This window comes from Centropristis striata, chromosome 21 (assembly GCF_030273125.1).
Source record: "Centropristis striata isolate RG_2023a ecotype Rhode Island chromosome 21, C.striata_1.0, whole genome shotgun sequence".
NCBI classification, from domain to species: domain Eukaryota; kingdom Metazoa; phylum Chordata; class Actinopteri; order Perciformes; family Serranidae; genus Centropristis; species Centropristis striata.
In genome coordinates, this window is record NC_081537.1 from 25,489,891 (window position 1) to 25,515,798 (window position 25,908).

At 38.6% G+C, this 25,908-nt stretch overlaps 1 protein-coding gene across 1 annotated transcript; it reads left to right on the plus strand.

Annotated features, from left to right (window-relative positions):
- Positions 1-7,488: 7,488 nt before the first annotated feature.
- On the plus strand, positions 7,489-25,190 carry LOC131959126 (mitogen-activated protein kinase kinase kinase 14). Its single transcript, XM_059324232.1, has 14 exons — positions 7,489-7,579; positions 8,460-8,535; positions 9,236-10,052; positions 11,811-11,945; positions 12,044-12,173; positions 13,231-13,359; positions 15,647-15,751; positions 17,360-17,523; positions 17,603-17,753; positions 19,732-20,250; positions 21,598-21,704; positions 22,351-22,471; positions 22,709-22,809; positions 24,835-25,190. The coding sequence occupies exons 1-14, from the start codon at positions 7,489-7,491 to the stop codon at positions 24,997-24,999; spliced, it is 2,811 nt and encodes a 936-aa protein (XP_059180215.1). The 3' UTR covers positions 25,000-25,190.
- Positions 25,191-25,908: the final 718 nt, after the last annotated feature.

Sequence of the window (25,908 nt, forward strand, 5' to 3'; positions counted from 1 at the left end):
CACAACCTCACCTAAAATTGTTTTTTTTTACTCCAAATCTAACATCTAAGGTAAAAAAGAGGAGAACATCTAGTTCTATATGTTTATATACTAAATATATTTGACCTTATCTGCTAAACCAGAGCTGTAGAGGGAAACTAATGGCAGGAAACACGCTGCTGAAGGATTTATTTGGTGCTTTTGTGGACTTTCGTAGACTCCAGAGGATCACCACTTTATATTTTGTTTGCTTGATTTGTGCAAAAATAGAAATACTATTGTGGTTTTACAGGAACTTACACTTTTAGATTCTTGTCTTGGTTAATTTTTGTGTTTTGTTTTGTTTTTTAAATTTTTGGAGCCTTTTAAGGAAGATTTTAATCCAGGAAAGAAGAAGAGGGGGAGGGAGGAGGGAGAGTGGAATAAAGTTCTTCAAAATATCAGCCTGAGTTGATGTGATAATTAAACCCAGTGAGGTCATCCTTGAAGTTTATCAGTTGTCAGGATGTGCAGCAGTCACAGCCAGCCCACACACTTCCTCTGTATCCTCTTACCCCCTCCTCCTCCTCCTCCTCCTCCTCCTCCTCCTCCTGCTTCTGTAGCTTCTTAGTCATCAGAAAGTTGTTGTGACAACGGAGTAAATAAAGGAGAAGGGTGGAGACACTGTGGGGGGTTCTGTCCCACTTTGCTCTCTCTCTCTTTCCTGCCCTCTGCTGGTCAGAAACAAACACGTCGGCTCTTCTGAACACAATGAGCAACACATGTTTGAGCTCTAAATGAGGTCAGATCCTTCGGTCCTGTGAGGCTCCATTGTTCCAGGCTGCAGGACGGTTACTTCTGTGAAAGACCTTTAACAGACTCATGTCTTTGTGCTGCTGGAGTACAGAACAGAGCGCACTTTAAATTAATCTACATAGTTTATTTGACTCTCCAGCCTGGGAATTACGTCAGAAGTTAATGCAATTTAAATGTTTTAAATTTAAGGTCTTTATTTTTAGCATGTGCACAACAAATACAGAAGCAGTTGGTAGCAATCAAAATGTCACACACATAAATAAATGCTAGTAAAATAAAATAAAGTAATTCAATTTTAGCTCCTTACAATAAAATTGGGAGAAAGTCCGCTTTCCAGTCAGACCCGATTTATGCAGCTCACAGACTGTTTAGGGACCCCAGGATGCACAAAGATTCACATACAAGAGGACACAACAACACATTTACTGCAGGAGAAACACTGCATGGTTTCTGTCCCAAACAGCTTCTGATAAAGTGCATAAAGTGGGCATGTCACATCTAAAAACAGCACAAATATTTAATAAAGTATCATATGAAACAGAGAAGAGAAGCAGCCAGGGCTCCTGCACAGAGTTTTGTGTTGTTGTCTTTCCTGATTTATGCAGCTCACAGACTGTTTAGGGACCCCAGGATGCAGAAACATTTACATATAATAGGGCAAAATAACACATTTATAGCTGATGAGAAGGGATTTCTGCTCTAACTGCATGAGATTAGCATAAAGTGGGCATGTCTCTAAAGACATCTCAAGATCAGAGGTCAGGCTGAAAATGACTAAATTGTAGCTACATTGTAGCTTGTACTGTTTCGCTTTGTCATCAGATTTTGAGGATTACGTTTTTTACTCCCCGTGAATATTTGTAAATGTTGGTTCCAAATCTATCATCGAAGAGGTAAAATGAGGAGAGCATCTAGTTCTATATTTTTATACTAAATATATTTGACGTTATCTCCAAAGCCAGAGCTGTAGAGAGAAACTGATGGCAGGAAACGCTGCTGAAGCTTTTACAGCGCTTTCGTGGACTCCAGAGGATCACCACGTTATATTTTGTTTGTTGAATTTGCGCAAAAATAAAAATACTTTTGTGGGGTAACAGAAAGTTACACATTTGAGTATGAACTGTAATTACTCCCAGCTAGTTCCAGGCTTTATGCTAAGCTAAGCTAACCTACTATTTGCTTTCATATAGCTTCACATTTACAGGAAAGACATGAGAGTGTTGATCTTCTCCTCGAACTCAAAAATATCAAACTATCCACCAACCAGCAAGTGGATAAGAGGTAGTTTAATCGTCTTTATCAGCATGAATTATGAAGTATTAATGAGTGTTTGTGAGTAAATAAAGACGCTGTTTCTAACCTCTGGGAGGATTTTCAGCTCTATGTTTAGCAGAACTGACCCACCAACAGCTCAGAGCAAAGAAGTGACAAAAATCTTTGACGTGTGAGCAAACTGTGTGTTCAGCCTCACGATTGGTCTACAGCTGATCCATTCACATGTTGCCAGGGAGAGACACACACTCACACACACACACACATACACACACACACACACACACACACACACACACACACACACACACAAAAACACACTCCCTCCCTGCTCTGGTATTCTGTTAATTCCCAGAGGAATGTTTAGATTCTGGGCGTCTCTGAGTGGGACAGATTGTTGGTGGACAGGAAGTCAAACAAGAGTTAACAGGTGTTATCACTGTTTTTTATTTATTCTAGGAGATGTACACTTTAAATCGTAATATTATATACATTAATCAAACTCAATCTAGGAAAAAAAAGTGCATTTCTGATTGATATTCTTTAAAATATTCACTCTTAGAAGTTTTTAAGGATTCAAACCTGTACATTTCTGAGAGCAAAAACTATTGTGATTGGTGTTCACTCAGGTGAAAAGTTTTTTTTTTTCAATGAATTACATAATAACTACATTAAGTACTTAATAAATGTGCTATTTCAGAACAGTTTGTATCTATAAAATACACCAAACCCCCCCCCCCCCCCCCACATTTTGAGTTTAGAAATCACATCTTTCTTACGATTAAATTATGTTTTGTTTTAATTGGAAGTATTTATTTACATATATTTAATTATAACTTGTGTGTCAAACACGTTGATGATTCTTAAGAAACAATGAAAGCTAAAAGAAATTGAAAAGATTTATATCATAACCCACAGACCAGATTTGCAAAAATCCTCCAGCCCATATAACCCAATGGGCCGTTTGTTCCCACACACAAACTTATCTCCCTCACTGCTGGCAGGAGATCGTCACGTCATTATAGCTGAACCTAACGGTCGCTGTTTAAAACACGTCACATTGTGTTTAGACATCAAAAATAAACATTTTTGGGAGACTAAAAAACTAAAGAGTCAGTCAAAGTCCTGTTTGTTTGTCCCATCCAGTCGAATTTGAGCAGACTTTGTTGTTCTTTACACTCCGTTTTTGTCGCTTCATAACTACAGCCACTAGAGGGCCACACTTAAAATACACAATCTCAGATTTTGTTGTCCTCCATTGTCTCTCTGTGTATTTATTTATTTATTTATTTATTTAGTTTGTTAGTTATTTAGTTAGTTACTTAGTTGACTAGTTAGTTAGTCAGTCGGTCTGTCGGTTGATTGGTTAGTTAGTTAGTTAGTTAGTTAGTTAGCCAGCAAGTTAGTTAGTTAGCTAGCTAGCTAGTTAGCCAGTTATTTGGTTAGCTAGTTTGTTAGCCAGGTAGTTACTTAGTTAGCTAGCTAGCTAGTTAGCTAGTTAGCCAGTTATTTAGTCAGTAAGTCAATCAGTTAGTCCGTTCCTAAGTTAGTTAATTAGCTAGTTAGCCAGTTATTTAGTTAGTTAGTTAGCCAGGTAGTTAGTTAGTTAGTTAGCTAGCTAGCTAGTTAGCCAGTTATTTAGTTAGCTAGCCAGTTAGTTAGTTAGCTAGCTAGCTAGTTAGCCAGTTATTTAGTTAGTCAGTCAGTCAGACAGTCAGTTAGTCGGTTCGTTCGTTAGTCGGTTCGTTAGTTAGTTAGTTATATAGTTAGTCAGGTTTATTTTTTCTTTTGTGCTTGAAAATGTATTCATGCTCATGATGTCAGTTAAATTTAGTTTTTGTAGTTTTATTATCTGTTATTAGTTATTATTTAAATGCGGTGTTAGAATGTACCTACATGTAAGTATATTTACTCAAGTATCAGACTTCAGTGCAATTTTGAGGTACTTTTGAGTATTCCCATTTTATGTAACTGTATATTTCTACTACATCTGAGAGGTAAATATTATACTTTTTAACCCACTACTTTTATCTAACTGCTTTAGTTACTTCAGATAATCTGCAAATTCAGATTATTTATACAAGCAGTTGAACTACCCAGCTGTGTTTGCTCCCAGTGGTGAAATGAAACTAAGTACATTTACTCTAGTACTGTACTTAAGTGCAATTTTGAGGTACGCGTACTTTCTTTGAGTATTTCCATTAATGTAACTATATACTTCTACCACACTACATTCAGCTGACAGCTGAACCATGAAAGATCAAAAAATGATTACACATTTTAAACAATTGTTTCAGTTAAAATAAGCCCTACCTGGACAACAGTGAATGCTGCTGACAGAAATCTGTCCAGTAATATATTTATATATAATAAAATAATCCAATAATATATTTTTATATATAAAACAATCTGCGGTGAAGTAATCCGAGTACTTCTTCCACCTCTGTTTGTATGTCAATGAAATTTAAATTACATAAACTGAACTTAGTGACACATAGAGAGGGCATCTGCAGGATCCATTCAGAGTGTGTGTTTGTGTGTGTGTGTGTGTGTGTGTGTGTGTGTGTGTGTGTGTGCGCGTGTGTGTGTGTGTGTGTGTGTGTGTGTGGACCAATCAGCAGGCTGCGGGGGCAGAAAGCCGGTAGGTCACAGTTGGACATTTAACACACAGAACGAACAGAAAGAGACACACAGAGAGACAGACAGGAGACTCTCTGCTTCTTCTTTTTCTTCTTCTTCTTCTTCTTCTGTTTTCTGCAGGATCTCACCTGAACCTGAGACACACACTCTCTGAGGTAATGATCTCTGCTCGGCTCCGTTTACCTGCTGAAACTTTAAACCTTCAGTCTGATCGAGGAGTCACACAGCAGGCAGACAGGAAGTCAGCGGTGCACCCTGGGAAAACTCCTGCAGTTTGACACCGGCTGTCTCTTTATAACCAGTAAATATCTAGTATTAATATTATTATTATAGTAATTTTTGGTTCCAATATAATGCTCTTGTGTAGCTCTATGTTCTGTTCTTTCTTGATTTTAGTTTAATATAATCAGGGAGATCAGTAGAAAGATTTTTTTTGTCAATTAACTGACTCACTGGTTGTTTTGATCTCAGTTGACTAATATTTATTGAGTTGATTTATCATTTTTTATGCTTTTTGAATGCTGAATAACTTATTTCCGAGCAATTTATGAGTAGATCTCTAGTAAACACAAGATTTAAAGTGATGCTTTTGCAGGATTCTTTGTGTATAAACACAGTTTTAACTGCCAATCAATTGGTTGACTAATATTTCACTGTTACAGCAGCTTAGAGCACAAAAAGATGAATATAATGTGCACAAAATTATGCAAAACTTATCATTGTAGAAAACTTGTCGTTATGCAATAGTTGTCAATTTTATTTTAAATGAATTTGAGGGTTTTTACTGGACTTATATACATGTTTAATGTTGTCAGGTGGACACTGTGCAGAACTAAATGTTAAATTAAATAACTAAAGATCATCTAAAGGTTGAATATACCTCTTAATCAATACTTGTTGTTTACTATTATTAATATATCTCTATTCTTATTATTGGCTTTCACTGTTTATCTGTATTTTTTAACGTTTTTGTGCTTCTGCAACAAACACATTTCCTCCCTGCAGATCATTTATCTTTATCTCAATTTCTGTACATTGTGTTTTTAGTTTTTGAGGTTTTATTTCCCCATCGATCCTCTTTCACACTAGTTTTATGTCAAACTGAACTCACATGTAGATCTGAGTTTGTTGTCACAGTTTCAAACGTTTTCGAAGAACAGACGTAGTAAAAGATCTGACAAGTTCTGCAGCAGGACACCAAGACCTCAGGACACTCTGTGTGTGTGTGTGTGTGTGTGTGTGTGTGTGTGTGTGTGTGTGTGTGTGTGTGTGTGTGTGTGTGTGTGTGTTGGCTGTCATCATGGTGTGTGTGTGTGACTGGGACAGCTGGCGGCTGCAGTGGAAGGCATGCGGCTGCTATTTATACTCGCCGTGCCAGAATCTTTGCTGGTGTCTGTTCATTCACGCCCGGACACACAAATACCACTGAGTCCAACCAGAGCGGGCCACAGAGAGATCACATATATCAGATATGTCAGATATGTCAGTTATTACAGTTATTACGGTTAAATCGGTGTGAAAACAGACGCTAATATTATCACAATTACTGACAACCAGGCTGTAAATATTCTGTTCTCTGTGTGTTGCTGCCTCCTCAGGCAAGTTATATATGTTGACAGATACATTAGTGGGAAGTAAAATAGACAAAACACATTCACATTATACAATATATACAAAAAAAATCATTACAGGTGCATCTCAATAAATTAGAATATCATAGAAAAGTGTATTTATGTCAGTAATTCAATTCAAAATGGAAATAACATATTATATAGATCCATTACACACATAATGAAACATTTCATGTCTTAATTTATTTAATTTTTTTTTTATAATTATAATGATTATGGCTTACATTTATGAAGACCTAAAATTCAGTGTCTCAAAAAATGTGAATATTACAAAAGACCAATTTTAAAATGAATGATTAATATGTGAATGTTGGCCTCTGAAAAGTATGTCCATCTATATGACTCAATACTTGGTTGGTGCTTTTTGACCTGAACTACTGGAAATGGACTTTTCCATCAAATTCTAATGTATTCAGATGCACCTGTATATGAACATAATTAGAGGTGGAAGTTTCTGGCTGATGTCAGTTTGTCACATTGTTCCAGAGTTTAATATCTCAACAATTATTTGATAGATTGTCCTTAAATCTTGTACATATATTCATGATCTCCAGGGGATGAACCCTGATTAGTTTATTGATCTTGTGACTTTCCATCCAGCGCCAGCTACAGATACAGTAGTATATATACAGTCACGGAAAAAAATATTAGACCATGGTTTTCTTGATAATGATTTTGGTTATTATCCAAAAAACGATGTTAAATGTTTAGATATCAGCTCTTAAATTAAACTCTTATCAGCTATTTTTGTTGTTATCATCATATTTGTCCAAACAAATGAATATTTAGTGGTACCAGGCATTAAAATGAACATTTTTAGATGTTTGTCCTGTAAATCTTTCTTTCTTTGGTGGACATTTCTACATTTAGAAGGTTAAAACATGCCCAGATGGCAGGTGCTTTCCTCAAAGCACTGTGTGTGTGTGTGTGTGTGTGTGTGTATGTATACTGTATATATTTCCTGATGTGTTGTCTCTCCTCTCTTGCAGCTCTCTCAGCGTGGATGCACCGCGGCAGAGTCATGGCCATCCCCCGGATGTTTAACTCCAACACGCCGTTCATCATCGTCACCGGAGGATCCGAACTCTCGTTTCTGGGCAAAGAGGACGAAGTCTGCGATGAGGAGAAGGACTCGCTGGCCCAGGCCATCGCGCCTCACCTGAGCCGAGTCATGCAGCACGGCACTGCCAAACACCTGGTCCCCACAGGGCGCCACGCCCTCGAGGAGAAGGCCTGCCTGTCCATCGTGGCCCAGGCAGAGAGTAAGAGCTGCACGTGAGACAGTGAGGCTGCAGGTGTTTTATCTGTGTGGATAAATCATTATTGGTCCTGAATAATGAAAATGTTTACTTGATGGATTTTAATACTCTTGAGTCCACAAAAGCACCAGCACATTACTTCTTCATGACGTCACGATATAAAATCGAAGCAACGTTGAGCCGTCAGCTTCCCTCTAAAGCATGGGTCTCAAACTCGAGGCCCGCAGGCCAATTGTGGCCCTCGTAACGATATTTTGTGGCTCCCACCTTGATATGAAAGTTTAATGTGAGTTTTATATGAATGGCACTTTACCGTGTTGTGTGTGGAAGGTCCCTTTAATTACTTTTTTTGGTAATTTTGTGTCTTTTTTTGTAATTTTGTGTCTTTTTTGGGTCGTTTTGTGTGTTTTTTTTGAGCCCAAAAGAAACAAACAAAAAAAAAATGCTGATCCAGTAAGTCAAAGTGAAAAAATAACTATCAGGTCATAAAGTGGCAGAATGAAAAGCATTCAATAACTGACAAAATATCCCAAGACTCCAAAGGGTTAAGGGTAATTTGGGAATATAAAACGCCAGGGGAGAGCTGCAGGAGGATGGTTTGATCTTCATATTATAGTGCATTTTTGCTCATTAATTAACAAGCTGCATCGTTGTGAGTTTAATCCATAAAAACTCCACTGGTTGGCTGGTTGGTCCACTGGTTGATACAGTATGGACATTATAAAACTGCAAACTTTTGCAAACTGTCTTCTCATCTGACTCTCTGCTTTACTTTTGCTTAAAAACCTTCTTCTCTGGCTTCTTTGTAGTATTTGTCTGAATGTATTTATGTTTCTGAAGAGCAGTTTCTCTAACGTTACACTTGAACATTTCTGTGTTCCAGGAGAAGACTTCCAGGAGTTCAGCCCCACAAACACACAGAGTCCTTACTCCAGAGCTCAGCTGCTCAGAAAGCACAGGTACCTCATCATAACTCACTCCACTAAAAAATAAATAAATACAGCTGTGAGAGCACAAACATTTTAAAGACCCTGTCCATAAAATAAGACATCATACGCCACTTCAATATGAATCAGGTCCATCAGAAAAATTGGAAATATAATGCTGTAATAAACTTTTTTTTTTTTTTTAATAAACCATATCTCCTGAAAATGATGTTTCCATGCAACAAATTTGCTCTCACTTTTCAAGGGAAACATATTTTCTCCTAGATTAGAGCTGCAGTTTAAACATGTGGTTAATGTTGTGAAACGGCTGCAGATTGGTTAAATTTAGGCAACAAAGATACTTTGTTTTGTTTCAGAAAGATCATGGATAGAATGAGTAATATTACAGTCACAGGGAGACACAAACTGTGGTCTACTGTGGTGTAAGTCCTGTGTTTTCTCAACTATCCATCCACCCCAAACTCCTCCAGTTATGGACATCTGCAGACGTTGAATACAAAAAAATATATGTGAAAAACTGAATGTGGGACAAAAAACATTTCCCTTGATACATAATTGACAATGCATTTTAGTTGCATGGGAATTTTAGGAAACCAGGCTTAAGAAATCTACAAACAGGAACTTTTCATAACTTAATTCAGTGAGTATTGATCCTAAAAGCTGCAGAGCTTCAGTTTTACCCGGAACGTCTCGTGTATCTTCTAATCAGCAGGTCTCTCATTAAAGACACAGCCGTCCTGAGCGACTCGGAGGACGAGGACTTGGACGATGCTGCAGCGCTGCCGCTGCACCACCTGCAGAGGAAACAGCGCCGGAAACCCAGGAGACGGGGCCAGGAGGACGGGGAGGCTCCGCCCATCATCCAGGGCCTCTGGGTGCAGGAGATCGATTGGCTGAAGTCAGCCAGCAGAGAGATGACATCATCAGCATCATCAGCAGCTGAAATCATCCCGCCGCCTCCGCAGTTCACTGACTCAGCCTCACACCCCTGCAGCTGTGCAGATGTGTGTGTCACAGGGTCTGAGGACCAGGACCAGGACCAGGACCAGGACAGACCAGCAGAGACAGAGGACACATCCAGCTCCGACAGCAGAGGAGACTCGGACTCGGAGCTGGACTCTGAGTCCATTTACACTCATGAGAGTGAGTCAGACTCGTCCTGCGCTGCAGAGGACGCCACACAGACACGTCACGGTTTAGGACTTGAAGCCAGGATGTCAAATATGACCTTTGACCTGATGCACGTGTCTGGTTTCACCTCCTGCTCTCCTGCTGAGTGGGAGTCAGACTCTGCAGACTGTGTGGGAGCTTCAGACTCGTCCTGCTCCCACAGCACTGTGAACACATCACACAGCGCCTTCGGTTTCCATGACATCAGTGATGTTGAGGCGGTTCTGGACGGCCTGAGAGGCGGAGTCACACACATACCAAAGCTCTGTGTTTCACCTTTCTTTAGAGATTTGATTAAACAGACTCTGAACGACTGGAAGACCAGCACGCCTGTCAACGAGGGACTCTTATTCCATCATGTGAGACATCACTTTATGCCTTTAATTCATGAAAAACAACTCCTGATGAGTTCAAAGTTTCAACCAAACACTTTTATCAAAGCCACAATCAGTGATGTTAAAGCAGCAGTGGACAAAAGTATTCAGAGTTTTATTTTGAAGGGGTTTAGTTTCACACTTCCATTAAGATCTTTGAAGACTCACAATAGACAAATTAAATTAAGAAACTGGTCGTAATCGAAGCAGTAGAAGCCAAGATGAAGCCAACATACAGAATTTTTTGTCTCTTTTTAGGGGGAGACGGCAGGTCAGCAGTAGATGGTGGTGTACATCATCTGAAAGCTGGGACCTGAAGACTAATTTGAGATACTCTGTGTCCAGTATTGTCGTATATATGTAAAAGTGTGTTTTGGTTAGACGGCTATGTTGAAGTTTAGGGTTTAAAGGGTTGAGAACTTCATGATATAAGTATAAAAAGATGATTCCAATGCTCAATTATGTCTCATAAGTCAGTTCAGCAATTTTTAGCTTGACATCATTTGTTACACAGATTTGGTGGTATATTTGAGCCATTTTTTTCCGCTTGAGAATAGATAAAATGGTCAAAAATCCCTCCAGAATCCCACATTCAGACACCAAGACCTTGAGGAACACCAGAGAAAAGTCCATGCACTTGTGTTCTGTTACCTGCTGAGAAAGCCCCTTATTGTGAATCTAGTGTGGCAGCCATCCATCCTCTGAATCTGAGTCTCTAGTTTGTGGTTGTAAAGTTTCATGAGGCTGTGACTATCCTAGAGGTCACAGCAGCTCCTTTTATACACTGAGCTCAAGTTTCACTCACTGACATCATCACACATGAAGAACATTGGGCTCATTGAATCCACAAGAGTCTCAGCTTTCCAGTCAGACCCCATTTATGCAGTTCACAGACTGTTTATGGACCCCAGGATGCACAAAGATTCACACACAAGAGAACACAATAATACATTTTACTGCAGGAGAAACATTGCATGGGTTCTGCTCCAAACAGCTTCTGATAAAGTGCATAAAGTGGGCATGTCACGTCTAAAAACAGCACAAAGATTTAATGAAGCATCAGATGAAACAGAGAAGAGAAGCCAGGTTCCTGCACAGGGTTTAGTCTTGTTGTCTCTCCAGATTTAAGCAGCTCACAGACTGTTAAGTGACCCCAGGATGCACAAAGATTCACATATAATAGGACAAAATAATGACTGCATGAGAAAAACTGCATGTTTTTTTACTCGAACTGTATAGGATTTGCATAAAGTGGTTATGTCTGCAAAAAGAGGAGACTCTTTTGTACCCATAGAACCCATTCTCATTCAGATATCTTAAGGTCAGAGGTCTAGAAACTGAAGAAACTCAAAACTCAAATAAAAATTCTGCTTCCTTCATCCCCAATAATGCAACAAACTAGTAGTAGCAGTATAAAATAGCATTAAAATGAAACAAACCTTCCACTCTGACACCCTCCTTTGACTACAGTGTTGTGGATAAAAGTAGCGCTTCATTCACTCAGGAGGAACGTTTCCTGTGAACATAATCCAGACACAGATTACATTTGTCAGCACAACATAATTGGGAAAACACTTTAGCACTATATAAACATCTCATTTTCTAGTGTTGCATGTGGAGTCGAGTTTCTGGCCACCTGTCACATCCACTCAGTCCAATATCTACTGTTATTACAGCTCCTCTGCCCCTGATTGTGTTGATTTAGCCTTAACCTTCTGTCTTTGTGTCCTTCTGTTCCTCCAGCGGCTGCAGCCCGACAGCTCTAAGTACCAGGAGGGAGAAGAGTACAGAGTCCTGCAGCATATCCAGAACGGCTCATACGGCGACGTGTTCTGTGTCCAGGACAGACGGACGGGGTTCACATGTGCTGCCAAGAGGGTAAGCCAAGAAAGAGTGAGTCATTTAAAACAAAATGCAGAAAGGCACCACCCAGAGCTAGAAGTGTTACTCAGCTCATTGTTCTCCGCTGATCTCAGATTCCACTGAGTCACTTTAGCAGCGAGGAGGTGAGCACGTGGAGCGCTCTCAACTCTCCTCGTGTCGTCGAGCTGTTCGGGGCTGTGAGGGAGGGCCCAAACATCGTGCTCTTCATGGACCTGAAGCCAGGTAAACTCCCTTTAGTCTCCATCAAGAGGCAACCTCCGGGTCTGAGCAGTGAGGCCTTAAGCTGCATTCTACCAAAGACTCCAGCAGGGGGGCGCTGACGATGGCTGCAGAAGCATTTGGGTCCATTCATTTCAATACAAAATGAGAAAACTTCTCACTTGATTTATTACCTCAGAATGTTTTTTAGGACAACACTATAGTCTCATTCACTAGTAAAAAATCTTCTTCAAGACAACCTGATATTAATAGTGTAAATAATGGTCCCACTGAGAAGAAAATAAAAGATAAAGAATCGTATGATTTGGGGCGTGGCCACCTTTGATTGACAGGTCACTAACAAGATGAGCCGTCATTTGGAGAGAAGCAGAACAATGCGTATCCACGGCAACGTGTCAATCAAGTTTTATATATATATATATACATAGGTAAATAACATACATATTGTTTTTGGTTTTCACTAGACAAAATTAACATCCATTAATGCTCCAGTTAATGCTAACATGAATTAGCAGCGGCTTCACTCTGTCAGGTTGAGATGTAGGGAGGCGTGAAGTCAGTGTCGTCAGATCTCACTAATTCCTCCACAGTCCAAAGACAGTCATGGCAAAAAATGATTAGACCACTTTTGCTCTTCAATTTCTTGTTCATTTTAATGCTTGGTTCAACTAAAGGTACATTTGTTTGGACAAATATAAAGATAACAACAAAAATAGCTGATAAGAGTTTCATTTAAGGGCTGATATCTAGACATTTAACATGGTTTTCTTGATAAAAACCAAAATCATTATCAAGAAAGTTAACAAGAAATTTCAAAAAAGAAGGCTGGTCTAATAATTTTTTCCATGACTGTTTCCAGAAATAAGATGGCGACGAGTATAACTCCAAACTCGATTCCTCAAACGGTCCACAAACCACCGGGTGACCTCATGGTCATTGTGTCCTTTATTTACACAGTCTATAATCTCCATAATAAAGAACACAAATACTTTACTTTTTACTCACACTTTCAGACAATGAATTGCAATGTTAAAATGAGGATTTGTTTGTATCTCTCCAGCTTGTTTGGCTCAGCTTCTGAAGGAGATGGACTCGCTCCCAGAGGATTTGGCCCTGCACTACCTGCACCAGACACTGGGGGCACTAGAGCACCTGCACCACAGAAAGGTGCTTCACCTGGATGTTAAAGGTGTGTTTCAGAGCTCATGAGAGTTCAGAGGGTTTATTACCAGCTGCCACAGTGTGAGGCTTGTAATGTGTGTGTTCGTGTATTTCTTACATTGTGAGGACCGATAGTTTTCCCTGAGAGTGAGGACATTTTTTGGGAAGTGAGGACTGTTTGAGGGTTTAGGCTTGATTCTAAGGTTAAGGTTACAATTAATTTAGGTTAGGGGCTAGGGGATGCATTATGTCAGTTATGGTCCTCAAAATGATAGAAGTACGATTTTTGTGTGTTTGTGGACATGTTTTACTCATGTTGTGAGGACATTGATCTGTTGACACAGTCAGGTTGTGGGGACTCATCTTCCTTATGGGGACAAAATATAAAAAAATTTAGGATATAAGCTAGTAGTATTTTTATTACTCCTGGTACTAAATTAGATCCTGCTGATAATATTTCCATATTTTTTAATAAAGTGCTTTAACTGTCCCTTTTTTTAAACAATTTTCCAAAAAATAATATATAACAATAAGGCATTAAATTAAAAAGAAAACAAACATAACAGACACAACTTTCCCTTCCAGGGTTAGACTGAATCCTGCAGTAACACAAAAAAAAAACAAGGCTACAAACATTTCATACACAGTAATAATCAAACCTCAATTGTATATTTGCTTTCAACCTTAACTTTTTTTATTTCTATTTTGCAAAGTGAGCTACACATTCTTAATTCCTTGTCACAACCGTTCCATACGGTAACTCTTCAGCAGATACTAATTTATTCTTTATGATCATTGTTGTTGTTGTTTTAAACCCACAGCACCTCCTCTTATCTTCACCTAATTTCATACTGTTTCTTTATTATTTCAGATAACCCTCTGAACATTATCTGTGATGCTAGATCAGCAAATTGTAAAGCATGTACACCAACGCTCAAAAGTTGGGGGTCAACCAGAAAACAAACTGTTTTATTCATGAAATGAGTTACAGAATTAGTCGAAAATACAGTAAAGACATTGACATGGGCAGAAATAATAATTTTAACCTGTACAAATCTCCAGCTTTACCTCCAGATCCTTAACCAGCCTGAGGAAGGATCATTTTATTAACATGATGCTCAGGTGTTTTAATGATTAATGAGCCTTTAACAATATAAATGTGGATTAACACAATATGCCACTGGAACACAGGACAATATATAATAGATATTTCATACGAAAATCAGCCGTTTCCAGCTTTAATTGTCATTTACCACATTAACAATGTCTACACTGTATGACTGTATTTTAATATAAAAATTTTTACTTTTCTTTCAAAATAAGGACATTTCTAAGTGACCCCAAACTTTTGAGCGGTAGTGTAAGTTAATAAAAAGTGCGTTGGTTGGTTTACAATTACCTGATGATGTTACAGTTCTTATAGCTCTCTTCTGCAGCATGAACTATAGTTACGTGTTGGTTTTGTGTTACCCCCACACTTGTAATGCAGTATTTTATAGAATATTTCGGTAATGCTTTACATTAAGGTCCTTGTAATAACCATTAATTAAGTAATAAGGCCCTTGTTAGTCCTTACAAGATGCTTATTAACATTATTGTGTGTTTATAAGCTTATATAAGTGTTAATAATGGCATTAAAAACACCCATGACCCACCCATTATGTCTTTGCCATGCCTTTATTAATCTAATTTTGTTTGTTTATTGATATTAAAATATACTTTATTGCTCATCTATTATAAGTTAACTATAAGTTAACTATGCTTTTTGCAACTACCGGATCTAAAGTGAGAACAATGCCTTGTTACTTGTTAATTAATGGTTATTAAGGACCTTATTATAAAGCGTTACCAATATTTCTTCCAGTACTGGTGTCTAGTTAACTTGCAGTCTTTGGGCTTGTTATTTGCATGCATGTGGATTAAGCTTCAGCAGCAGATTTGATACCATCAGCAGCACTCTGAGGGGGGTTTTGGGAGCCTGGAGCTGCTGGTTCTGCTGTCGGATCACATCCCCGGTGTTGGTACTTAATCCCAGAGCGACACCTCTCCCCTAAACCCTCTAATCCTGCTGAGAGGATTGAAGGGGAAGGGGCTCGCTCACATTCAGCCCCTCTGCGTCCTTCTGTGTTCACTTAGCCAACAAACAGCAAATGAACCGGCTGATCAGATCACGTCTTTATTTAAAAGTGTATAACTGTGGTTAAAGTCTGCAGCTCTGCCCCTGTGAACCGTCTGTTACTCACTCAACTGTTTCATAATGAGTCCAAATGAAAACAAGCTGTCTCTCTGAATCCTGTCTGTTGATTTTATTCCAGTTGACAATGTGCTGCTGTCTGCAGACTGCAGAGACACATTCCTCTGTGACTTTGGCCTCTCAGAGACTCTTGATGACAATGGAGTGAGCAGCGGCGCGTTCAGGGGTGAGTGAGTTTTACACGTCAGCACGAAATCTGCACTGAATCAAACTCACATGATCACAATATTACATTTAGTTACTTTAAATAGATAATATAATAATAGCAATTTAGCTTGGGATAAAGTTGTATTTTATCTTAAACAGGACAAAGAGTTATGTCCACCTTTTATACATTTATTAACAATCAAATTTAGCTGTAATTATACTTTTATATACTGATAAAAAATAAGAAGCCATGACTCAAAAGGTCACTGATTCTTAAAAAGTCTCATATTTGTATTAAGATAAGATAAGATCAGATCAGATATTCCTTTATTAGTCACACCTACTTAGTCACACCTACTTTGTAAAACTGTCTGAACAAAAGCTATTGTGGCTATTAAATGCTAACTCAATAATGTCAGTGATCTGTGGGTTAACAGGTTAATTAACAGGTTGGCAGAAGGATTTTCTAAAGAAGTGCAGAAGTCTAGTTTAGTCTCTGAACAGTTTAATTACAACATGCTGAAAGGTTTTTATGGGAGATTTGCACAATGAGGCCAAAAATAAATATGAAATAATCTGTCCATCCCAGATTTAAAATGATTCAACTCCATAAACAAGATGGTCTTAAAGGTGTAAAGACTGATGACATACAAGAAATAGATTTTAAAACACACTTAGTGTCAAAGTAACTATTAAACTACACTATTATAGTTTATAATACACATTTAAAATGCACAGTCAAGTCAAGTCAACTTTATTAAACAATGCTGCCATATGTGCAGGACATACAGAGAATTGAAATTGTCTTTCACTCTTATCTCTGGTGCAAACAGCATAAACATGAAATATAAAATATAAAATATTAATGTAAAAACATATATACAAACAAAAAGACAGTGGCAAATGTGGAAGATGTAAATCTTGGGTCTCAAACTCACGGCCTGCGGGCCAATTGTGGCCCTCGTGATGATATTTTGTGGCCCTCACCTTGATATGGAAGTTTAATGTGAGTTTTATATGAATGGCACTTTACCGTGTTGTGTGTGGAAGGTCCCTTTATTGTGCAAGCTGGAGTTCTGTTTCACTTGTTTCTCTGATAACGTTAACAGAAACAACCGTTTATTGTCTGCCGTGTTGTTGCTACCGGAAGAAGTGGAAATGTTATGTAATGTAATTTTGTGTCCTTTTTTTTGTAATTTTGTGTCTTTTTTGGTAGTTTTGTGTCTTTTTCTATTAATTTTGTGTCTTTTTTAGTAATTTGTGTATTTTTTGGGTCATTTTGTGTCTTTTTTGTCATTTTGTGTCTTTTTTTAAGTAATTTTGTGTCCTTTTTTAAGTAATGTAGTTTTTTCTGTCATTTTGTGCCTTTTTTTTTTTTAGTAATTTTGTGTCTTTTTTGGTCATTTTGATACTGCCTCCAGCGGCCCCCAGGTAATTTGAGTTTGAGACCCGTGATGTAAATAGTATAAATAGTATAAATATAGCGGTATGAACAGTATAAATATGGCGAATAGTATCACTATGGCAATATGGCACAGTATAAACAGAATACAGTATAATAAACGGGAGTGTGATTATCAAGACAAGATGTATGAGAGATGAAACTGAGTTTGCTGTGTGTCTGCAGGCGCGGCCCTCCCCGGCACAGAGACCCACATGGCGCCCGAGGTGGCGGGCGGCGAGCGTCTGAGTGTGAAGGCGGACGTGTGGAGCAGCTGCTGCATGCTGCTGCACATGCTCAACGGCTGCCCGCCCTGGACCCGCTACTACTCCCCCCCCCTCTGTCTGCAGGTCAGTCTGCTGCTGCTCCTTCAGGTGAGGCTCTGCAGAGAGGGAGGAGAAACATTAACGTTGATGCGTTTGTGTTCAGATCGTGACCGAGCCTCCGCCGCTGTGGGAGGTTCCCTCCAACTGCAACAACTTCACGGCCAAAGTGTTCAGAGCCGGCCTGCAAAAAGAGCCGCAGAGACGAGCCACGACCAAGGAGCTGAGGAGGAAAACCACCAAGGCCCTCAGAGCAGGTCCGTGAAATACTGTTACTGCTCAGGGATCTTCTCACAATGTCTCAATTATTATATAAATCTTTCCTTCATAGTAGAGCAACCTTCTAAATTAAGATAATGTGCTTAACAACATCAAAACAAACTACATTACACTAAACTACAGGAAATTAAACCAAACTGTCAAAGTCACGCCCTGTCTCACAATGTTGGAATGAAATATGATTAATAAATTATGCATCTTCCCTGTGATTTGAATCCACTCCCGAATGTAATGGGACCTTCCTTGACCCAGTTTCATGAAAATTGGGTCAGTAGTTTGCAAACATGACCTGCTTGGCAGAGGTAATAACAATATCACACGATACTGGGACAAAAATTAGGAAAACAGGGGCGCCTCCGGTGGCACACCTGGTAGAGCGCATTCCATAGAGGGGATGGGCAACTTAAATGCTGGAGGGGGCCACAATTTTTTATCAACACTACCACAGGGTCACATACAGGACCGTGCACTTAACCAGATATGATGAAACCGCTATTTTAAATATGTTTACAGTGCAGTAACTTAACATTTTTCATGCTCAAATGCATGTAGAACAGTATAAATAGGAATACAAAAGGTTTGAAGGAAATAAATTACTGTGATTTCTTTTTTTTACAGTGCAAGAAGAAGTTAATTGCAAGAAGTAATTTTGTGCATTTTTACACAGCACCTTTAAGATTTAATGCTCAAATGCATGTAGTTGTACTGAGGGCCACTTCAAGTGAGGGTGCAGGCCGTATGCGGCCCCCGGGCCTCCAGTTGCCCATCCCTTCCATAGAGGCTCAGTCCTCGTGGGCGGGCGGCCCAGGTTTGAATCTGCACGCTTAATTCAACCAATGGCATTAATTGCTCAGCTCATTTTGCATCCAGACATATTGCTAAAAATCTTGAAATATTTCCAAGAGATGCAGGAGTGAGTGAGAGGGATTTTTGGTGAAAATCTAAATATTGTTGTCACAAAGAGATGTGATACAATGTGTTAAGTAAAATAATGTTACTTTGGACTCCTGATCCTTAAGCTGAATCTATAATAAGATGCAGGTCGTTATGAGATGCTAGTCTGGATTTAATAAACCTGGTTTGGTCCTGATCACTGAGAGGATGCATACACTATAACTAAGCTGCCAAGACTTTACAAACACATATAAGTGCAGCATATCAAGGTCTGCAAGCTAGAAAAACAAGAAAAATACATTAAAGGAAACACCACTGAAGCGAATAACATCTCAAGAGGGAGCAAGTATACGGAAAATATATCATATTGTCCTGAAAATAGGATGCAGGATTGAATATTGAGGCACCCCAAACCTAGTTTTCATGACGTGATTGTCTAAACCAGGGGTCTCAAACTCAAATTACCTGGGGGCCGCCGAAGGCAGTATCAAAATGACCAAAAAAAGACACAATATTACTAAAAAAAACACAAAATGACAGAAAAAAACTAAATTACTTAAAAAAAGACACAAAATGACCACAAAAAAAAGACACAGAATGACAGAAAAAGACACAAAATGACCAAAAAGACACATAATAACATAAAAAAACTAAATTTCTTAAAAAACAAACAAAATGACCAAAAAAAGACACATAATTATTGAAAAAGACACACAATTATTTAAAAAACAGACAAAATTACCACAAAAAAAGGACACAAAATTACAAAAAAAACACACAAAATTACAAAAAAAAGTAATCAAAGGGACCTTCCACACACAACACGGTAAAGAGCCATTCATATAAAACTCACATTAAACTTTCATATCAAGGTGGAGGCCACAAAATATTGTCACAAGGGCCACAATTGGCCCGCGGGCCGCAAGTTTGAGACCCATGGTCTAAACAAACATATAATGTCTGTTTTTTTAGGTGTATCAACGTATAACCTTTAATCTCGAGTAGATTTCTATAGTTTTTGACATGATCTGCATCTCTGAAGCCTCTGAATGTGCTCCTCAGTTGGAGGTTTGAGTCCCTGGTCTGTGAAGAATGCCTGTGAGAAACTGCAGCACAGCCAGAGTCAGACTGAAGTCAGCCCACCTCCACCTGCAGCCCCCATGGCCTGGGTGAGCCCCTGGAGGACCACCGCGGGGGACGAGGACCACTGTGACTGGAGAGACGGGGACTCGGACCAGGACCAGGACTCTGAGGTGGAGACGGACTCGGTAATCAGGGAGTGGGAGCCCAAACCTCTGCAGGACGCTGCAGACTGGAGCTCCGGCTCCGACTCAGAGGTGGATATCTACATGGCAGAGGAGGAACAACAGCAGGAGAGGTGGCTGAGGAGTGACAAGGACTATGAGGGGGACTGGGAGGAGGAGGAGGAGGAGCAGGAGGAGGAGGAGGAGCAGTGGGACTCCTCCGTGTCTACAGAGTATCTCCGAGCTCTCAGAGGGATTTTCCCTCTGCTGCAGAAAGGCCAACAGACGACTGAGAGCTGTTGGGGATCAGAGCCGGAGCTGGAGCTCCTCCGAGACGGTGAGTCAGAAAAACTCTAAAGCGTTTTTACGTGTCCAGAATGCAACATTTATCAGGATGCTGCAGTGATTATAAAGCTTTTTATCTCTGCTGCATATTTACAGGAACACGGGGTTTTTACCGGTCTGTCTTAAAGAACTTTGTCTATTTTACTCATCAAAAATGTTGTAATACTAAGCTAAAAGTTGTGCAACCACTTCAGTGTTTCCTAAGAAGCTTAACTTGGGTCTGAAGAGGTAAAACATCTGGAGGTTAGGGTTAGAAAGAAGTGAGCTCCTGCTGTGTTCATGTTCGCCTTGGATTTTCCTGTTTCCAAAGTTTGGAAATCTTTCTTTCAACTTTGGTGCATTCATGAGCTTTAAGTCAAATGTGTTTTTATATCTTAGAGCATTAAAACGACACGTTTATTCCCTAAGACTATAACAATGTTGGTTAACATGACTTGTCATCAGGGTTAAAGCTAATAAATACATTTAATAACTAATCTAGTTCACTCTGTTAACATTTATAATCTAACACTACTACAAACTACACCTATAACCTATTTAAACTTACTTGTGTGCAATTTTTTTTTTAATGAAATACGTGAATTATTAAAAAAGTTTGTTCCCATTAACCCAACATTTGCTTTCTTCTGGCATCTGTAATTTGACGCCAACCAAAATTTCGCTGTCATTCCAAATCCATAGTTGTTCTAAAGTGATGAAAAAAACATGTTCCTGATTATTCCGACTCCACTTCAGGCTTCAGTTTAAATTAGCTACTAACACACACACATCCCCAACCAAAACATTGGTGGTCAAGTTGCATTGTGGGTATTGTAGGCACCATGTTTTGACAAGAAGGAGAATGCTTGGAACAAAAATAGACATTTCTGGTTCTGCTGCAGTGATTTGAACCTTTTTTTGGGTCAGACAACAACAGATGACTGAGTGTAGTGCTGAATCTGTGGAGAACTCTTTTAATGCAGAACTCATAATCTCTGATGCATCTGAAGGTTGAATGAGTTTCTGTTTGCTGTGTGGAGCTTCACTTTATCTCCTGCTACATCAGCTCCAGTTTCACTCCTGAAGCTGACAGAAAGAGTTCAAAGCATCTCTGACCCTGAACACATCACACTGTGTTCTTCTGAAACTGGCTGCTGTGAACTTCAAAATGGAGTTCAGAAAAGTATTTTCTCTTTTGGAGCGATATTATAGGCAGGAAACCACAACTGCAGCAATGGCAGTTTTACCTGTGGAGCACCTGGGGATTTAGAAACAGATTAATAGATATGTTAAATTCTAGTGAACTTATTAAAGTAAAGGACTGATGAAGAAACTGATTTATTATATTTTCCTCCACCAGACGTCCCGGTGGGCACCAGGATGCGGACCCCGTCCCCCGAGCCTCGAGACGACCCTCCGTCCTGCTTCAGCTGCTCAGACTCGTCTCAGCTGGATGCCTCAGAGAACGTGTGTAGATGTTTGTGTTTGTTTGTTTTCTATGAGATCTACAGAAAGAAATATCTTTTTTTCATTATGCAGTTTGAGAGAAAAGTGAACTTTCTGTGTTGTAAAGTTGTAAACTTATTCACTGTTTCAACAGTTTCTGCAGCTACAACCTGATTGTCATCATGTCATGTTACAACATCCTCTCTTTTATTTATTTGCTATTATTTATTAGACTATATATATATATATATATATATATATATATATATATAGTTGTATGAAAAGTGCTATACAAATAAAGTCTGGTTGATTGATTGAGAAATCCCCCGACACATGAAGGGGAAATATTCCTGGTAGAAGCTGCTTCAACTACTGTTTTATAATAATCTGCTTTTATGTAATTTACATGATTTTATAGACAAATAATAGACTATTAGTATTGAGGAGAATCAGATTGTAGCTGAAGTCTTCTTTACCAACTCAAAAAGTCAAAGTTTAGTCAAGTCAAAATGTATTTATAGAGCACATTTAGAAATAAATAATAATAAACTTTTTTCTCAGGTGCATAATGAATTTTCCCTCCTCTCATTATTTGTTTTCCTACCTGTCCCTGATCCTCTTCCGTAGAGATTCCTCCTGACACTTAAAACAAACTTCCTCTCTGCAGGACTCTGACCGCTCCTCTGACGACCTGAGCTCTGGAGTCTTCTCCTCCTGCAACAGTCAGACGGAGGGACGGCTGGAGTGGCTCGCCTCCGCCAACCAGCCGTCCGGTTACTGCTTCGAAGGTACGGAGATGGAGAGAATATCAGCAGTTATTCTCTGCTTTATGATGTTATTAATTCATCTGTGTGTTGTGTGTATGTGGGGATGGGAGGGGTGGGTTTTCTCATTTTTATTGTCTGTTTTTATTCGTATTTTTTGTAAATCACTTTGTGTTGCATTTATATGTATGAAAGCGCTATTTAAATAAAGTTTGTTTGTTTGATTGATTGATTGATTGAATGTGTGCTGTGCTGCTGCAGGTGTTGACATCTGGATCGAGAACGTGCAGGGAGAGTGTCTGAGGATCAGAGAGCGCCGGCAGGTCAAGGTCGGACACGTGGCCATCGGGATCAGTGACCAGGTGAGACACTCACTGATTGATCAAATAATGATCAATTCAATTAACTCAATAATCAGTGGGGGTTTGTTTACAGAGGCTGGCTCTGACTCTCAGGTCTTAAAAAGTATAAAAAGTAGTGATCTTTAAGTGACATGATCTCTTTTTTGGAATCCTTCATTCAAATCCAATTCATAATTTTTTTATTGGCACAAATGTTGAAAATCAATATTGAAATATTGGCAATATTGAAATCAATAATATCAATATTGCCAAAGCACAAGTACAACTTTTTCCAAATATTTGGATAATACACAAAAACAGTCAGCACAATATAGCATCTGATACATTGATATATTGTCTAGTCTCTATTTACTATTTTTTACATTTTACACACACACACACACACACACACACACACACACACACACACACACGCACATATATTTAAGAATCAATAAAACAGGTTTCATAAAATATATATAGAAAAAATAAAATTGATGTTTGTGTGAGACAAATCAATGACAAATATACAATTCATTAAGTAAATTAAGTAAATAAAGACACAACAACAATATATGACTGAGTCAGCTGTGATAAAGTGTAGTAGAGGAGTGTGTGTGTGTGTGTGTGTGTGTGTGTGTGTGTGTGTATGTGTGTGTGTGTGTGTGTGTGTGTGTGTGTGTGTGTGTGTGTGTGTGTGTGTGTGTGTTCTGTGTGTTGTCTGGTTTTCTCTTGCTGCTTCTGTGGCGCTGATACTATGTTCAGCATTCCTTCATTCAACATCCATAAATATGAAAACGAAATATCTTTTTAGTCAGTGTTGCTGCCAGAAAGGCCATTATAAGGAACTGGCTTCAGCCAAACACTCACTCTGTTTATAATGGTACAATATAATTTATCATCATAAAAGAATCACTTTCTCCCTGAAACTGGAAAGAGTCTTTTTAAGATCTTTCTCCATAATGTCCTCACAGAACACAGGAGCTGCTCAGAAAACAACAGACGACATTATGAGTCTGACTCTCCTCAGTGTTTGATGTTCAGAGACATGTTTCTGATATCCACATCACTGTAATCAATTATTCTGTAGTCATTTCATTTTACTTAGTATATTTGATAAAATGTATTAAATATGAATGCATCATGGATTTTGAGGCAGTTGTTTAAGTAACTTTAATATAAAAATGTTTGAGATAGAATCTACTTATTTTGATCACATTAAATATAATTTGCATGTGTATGTAATTCTAAATCAAGAGAATTTTCAATGAATCCAACACAATAGATTTAGTCAGTTTTTAATTGACAGGCACTTCCTGTTAAGTTGTTATTAACTCAACTTGTAACATAGTTAGATTTAACCCTTTAACTTCAGGTAATATTTCGAGAAAAAAGTTGCAAATGTACTAGATTCAAGTGGCAAATCTACAAGAAAAAAGTTGCAGATTTAAGAGATTTAAAGTGGCAAATCTGCGTGTAAAAAGTCACAGATTTACGAGAAAATAGTGGAAAAAAAAAAATTCTCCCAGATTCACCACTTAAAATCTCATAAATCTGTGCATTTTTTTCTCGTAGATTTGCCACTTGAATCTCGTAAAAAATTTTCTCAAAATATTATTTTCGTATGTTTTGTTTTTTTTACACATTCCGGCAGTATGTAATATCCTCCAATATTCTCTAGGGTTGAAATTTGGAATTTGCAAGTATTTCAATGAGTGCCCTATTAAGGGTTAAAGTGGTGAATCTGGGAGAAAAAAGTTTTTTTTTTTCCACTTTTTTCTCGTAAATCTGCGACTTTTTTTGCGCAGATTTGCCACTTAAATATCTTAAATCTGCGACTTTTTTTCTTGTAGATTTGCCACTTTAATCTAGTAAATTTGCAACTTTTTTCTCGAAATATTACCTGAAGTTACCAAATATAGTTCTTTGCCTGATAAAGGGTTAATTAATAATATTGCGTGCAATCTGTTGCCTCAATTTTATTGAGTAGCTATTGTTTATCTTTTTTTTTTACTGTGATGATGATCCCGTCTCTCTCTCTCTCAGGTCTCTGGGAAAGCGTTCACTCTGGAGACTCTGGACAGGAAGACGGTGTCCTTCGAGCAGGAGGTGAGGGAGGCGTGTCTGTGGCTGCGCTGCGTCCCCGCTCCGGACCGATGTCAGCGCTGGAGGTGGAGGGTCCGGGACGGGAAGCTGGAGCTCAGAGAATGAGACCCAACTGTCAACTGTCTGCACTGATTCAGTCATTGAATATTATATTATAAAGACATGAGGATGTTAAAATACCTGCATGAACCCAAAGATGAGCTGCTGCTGCTGCTGCTGCTGCTGGTTCAGAGACACCAGACCTCTGGACACAGACAGACTTATCTTTTTTTTCCCGGTTTGTCTCTTTGTAGCCCTTTTTTGAACTACAAATTGACATTTTTTGGTTGTTTTATGTCTCTTGGAGTCAATTTAACAGTAATGTTGTCAGTCTTTTGTCACCACATTGCTTCATTTTTTTTTTTTTTGGTCCTTTTTTTGGGTCATTTATGTCTTTTTTTGGGGTTGTTTTTGTGTCTCTATGTGTTAATTTTGTGTTTTTTTTTATTCATCTTGCATCTCTTAATCTTCAGTTTGGCAGATCTTGTCATGTTTTATCTTTTTTGGATGTTTCTGTGTCACTTTGTAGTCGTTTTAACATTTTTGACATTCTTTTTGTCCCTTTGTGGCCTTTTTTTAACTAGAAATTGTCATTTTTTGGTTGTTTTTTGTGTCTTGTAGTCAATTTAACAGTGATTTGGTTCTTTTGGTCCTCTCGTTGTAATTTTTTGGTTGTTTTTGTGTCTCTATGTGTTAATTTTGTGTCTTTTCTTAATTCATTTAGCATCTTTTATGTTCATTTTGGCAGTTTAATCTTTAACAGTGTCTTATAGAGACGATTCTTCTCATAACTGGATCCTAAAATCCTAAGATCCTTATTTTGATTTGATTAATGTTGAACACGGTGGTGTAGGGGTTAGCAGACAGACAGACTGCTGAATCTGTCTCTAGTTCTTATGCATCTTTTGTGATTTTGTGGCTCTGTGAGGTGATTTTATGCCTATTTTGTGTCTCTTTGTAGTGATATTATGTCTT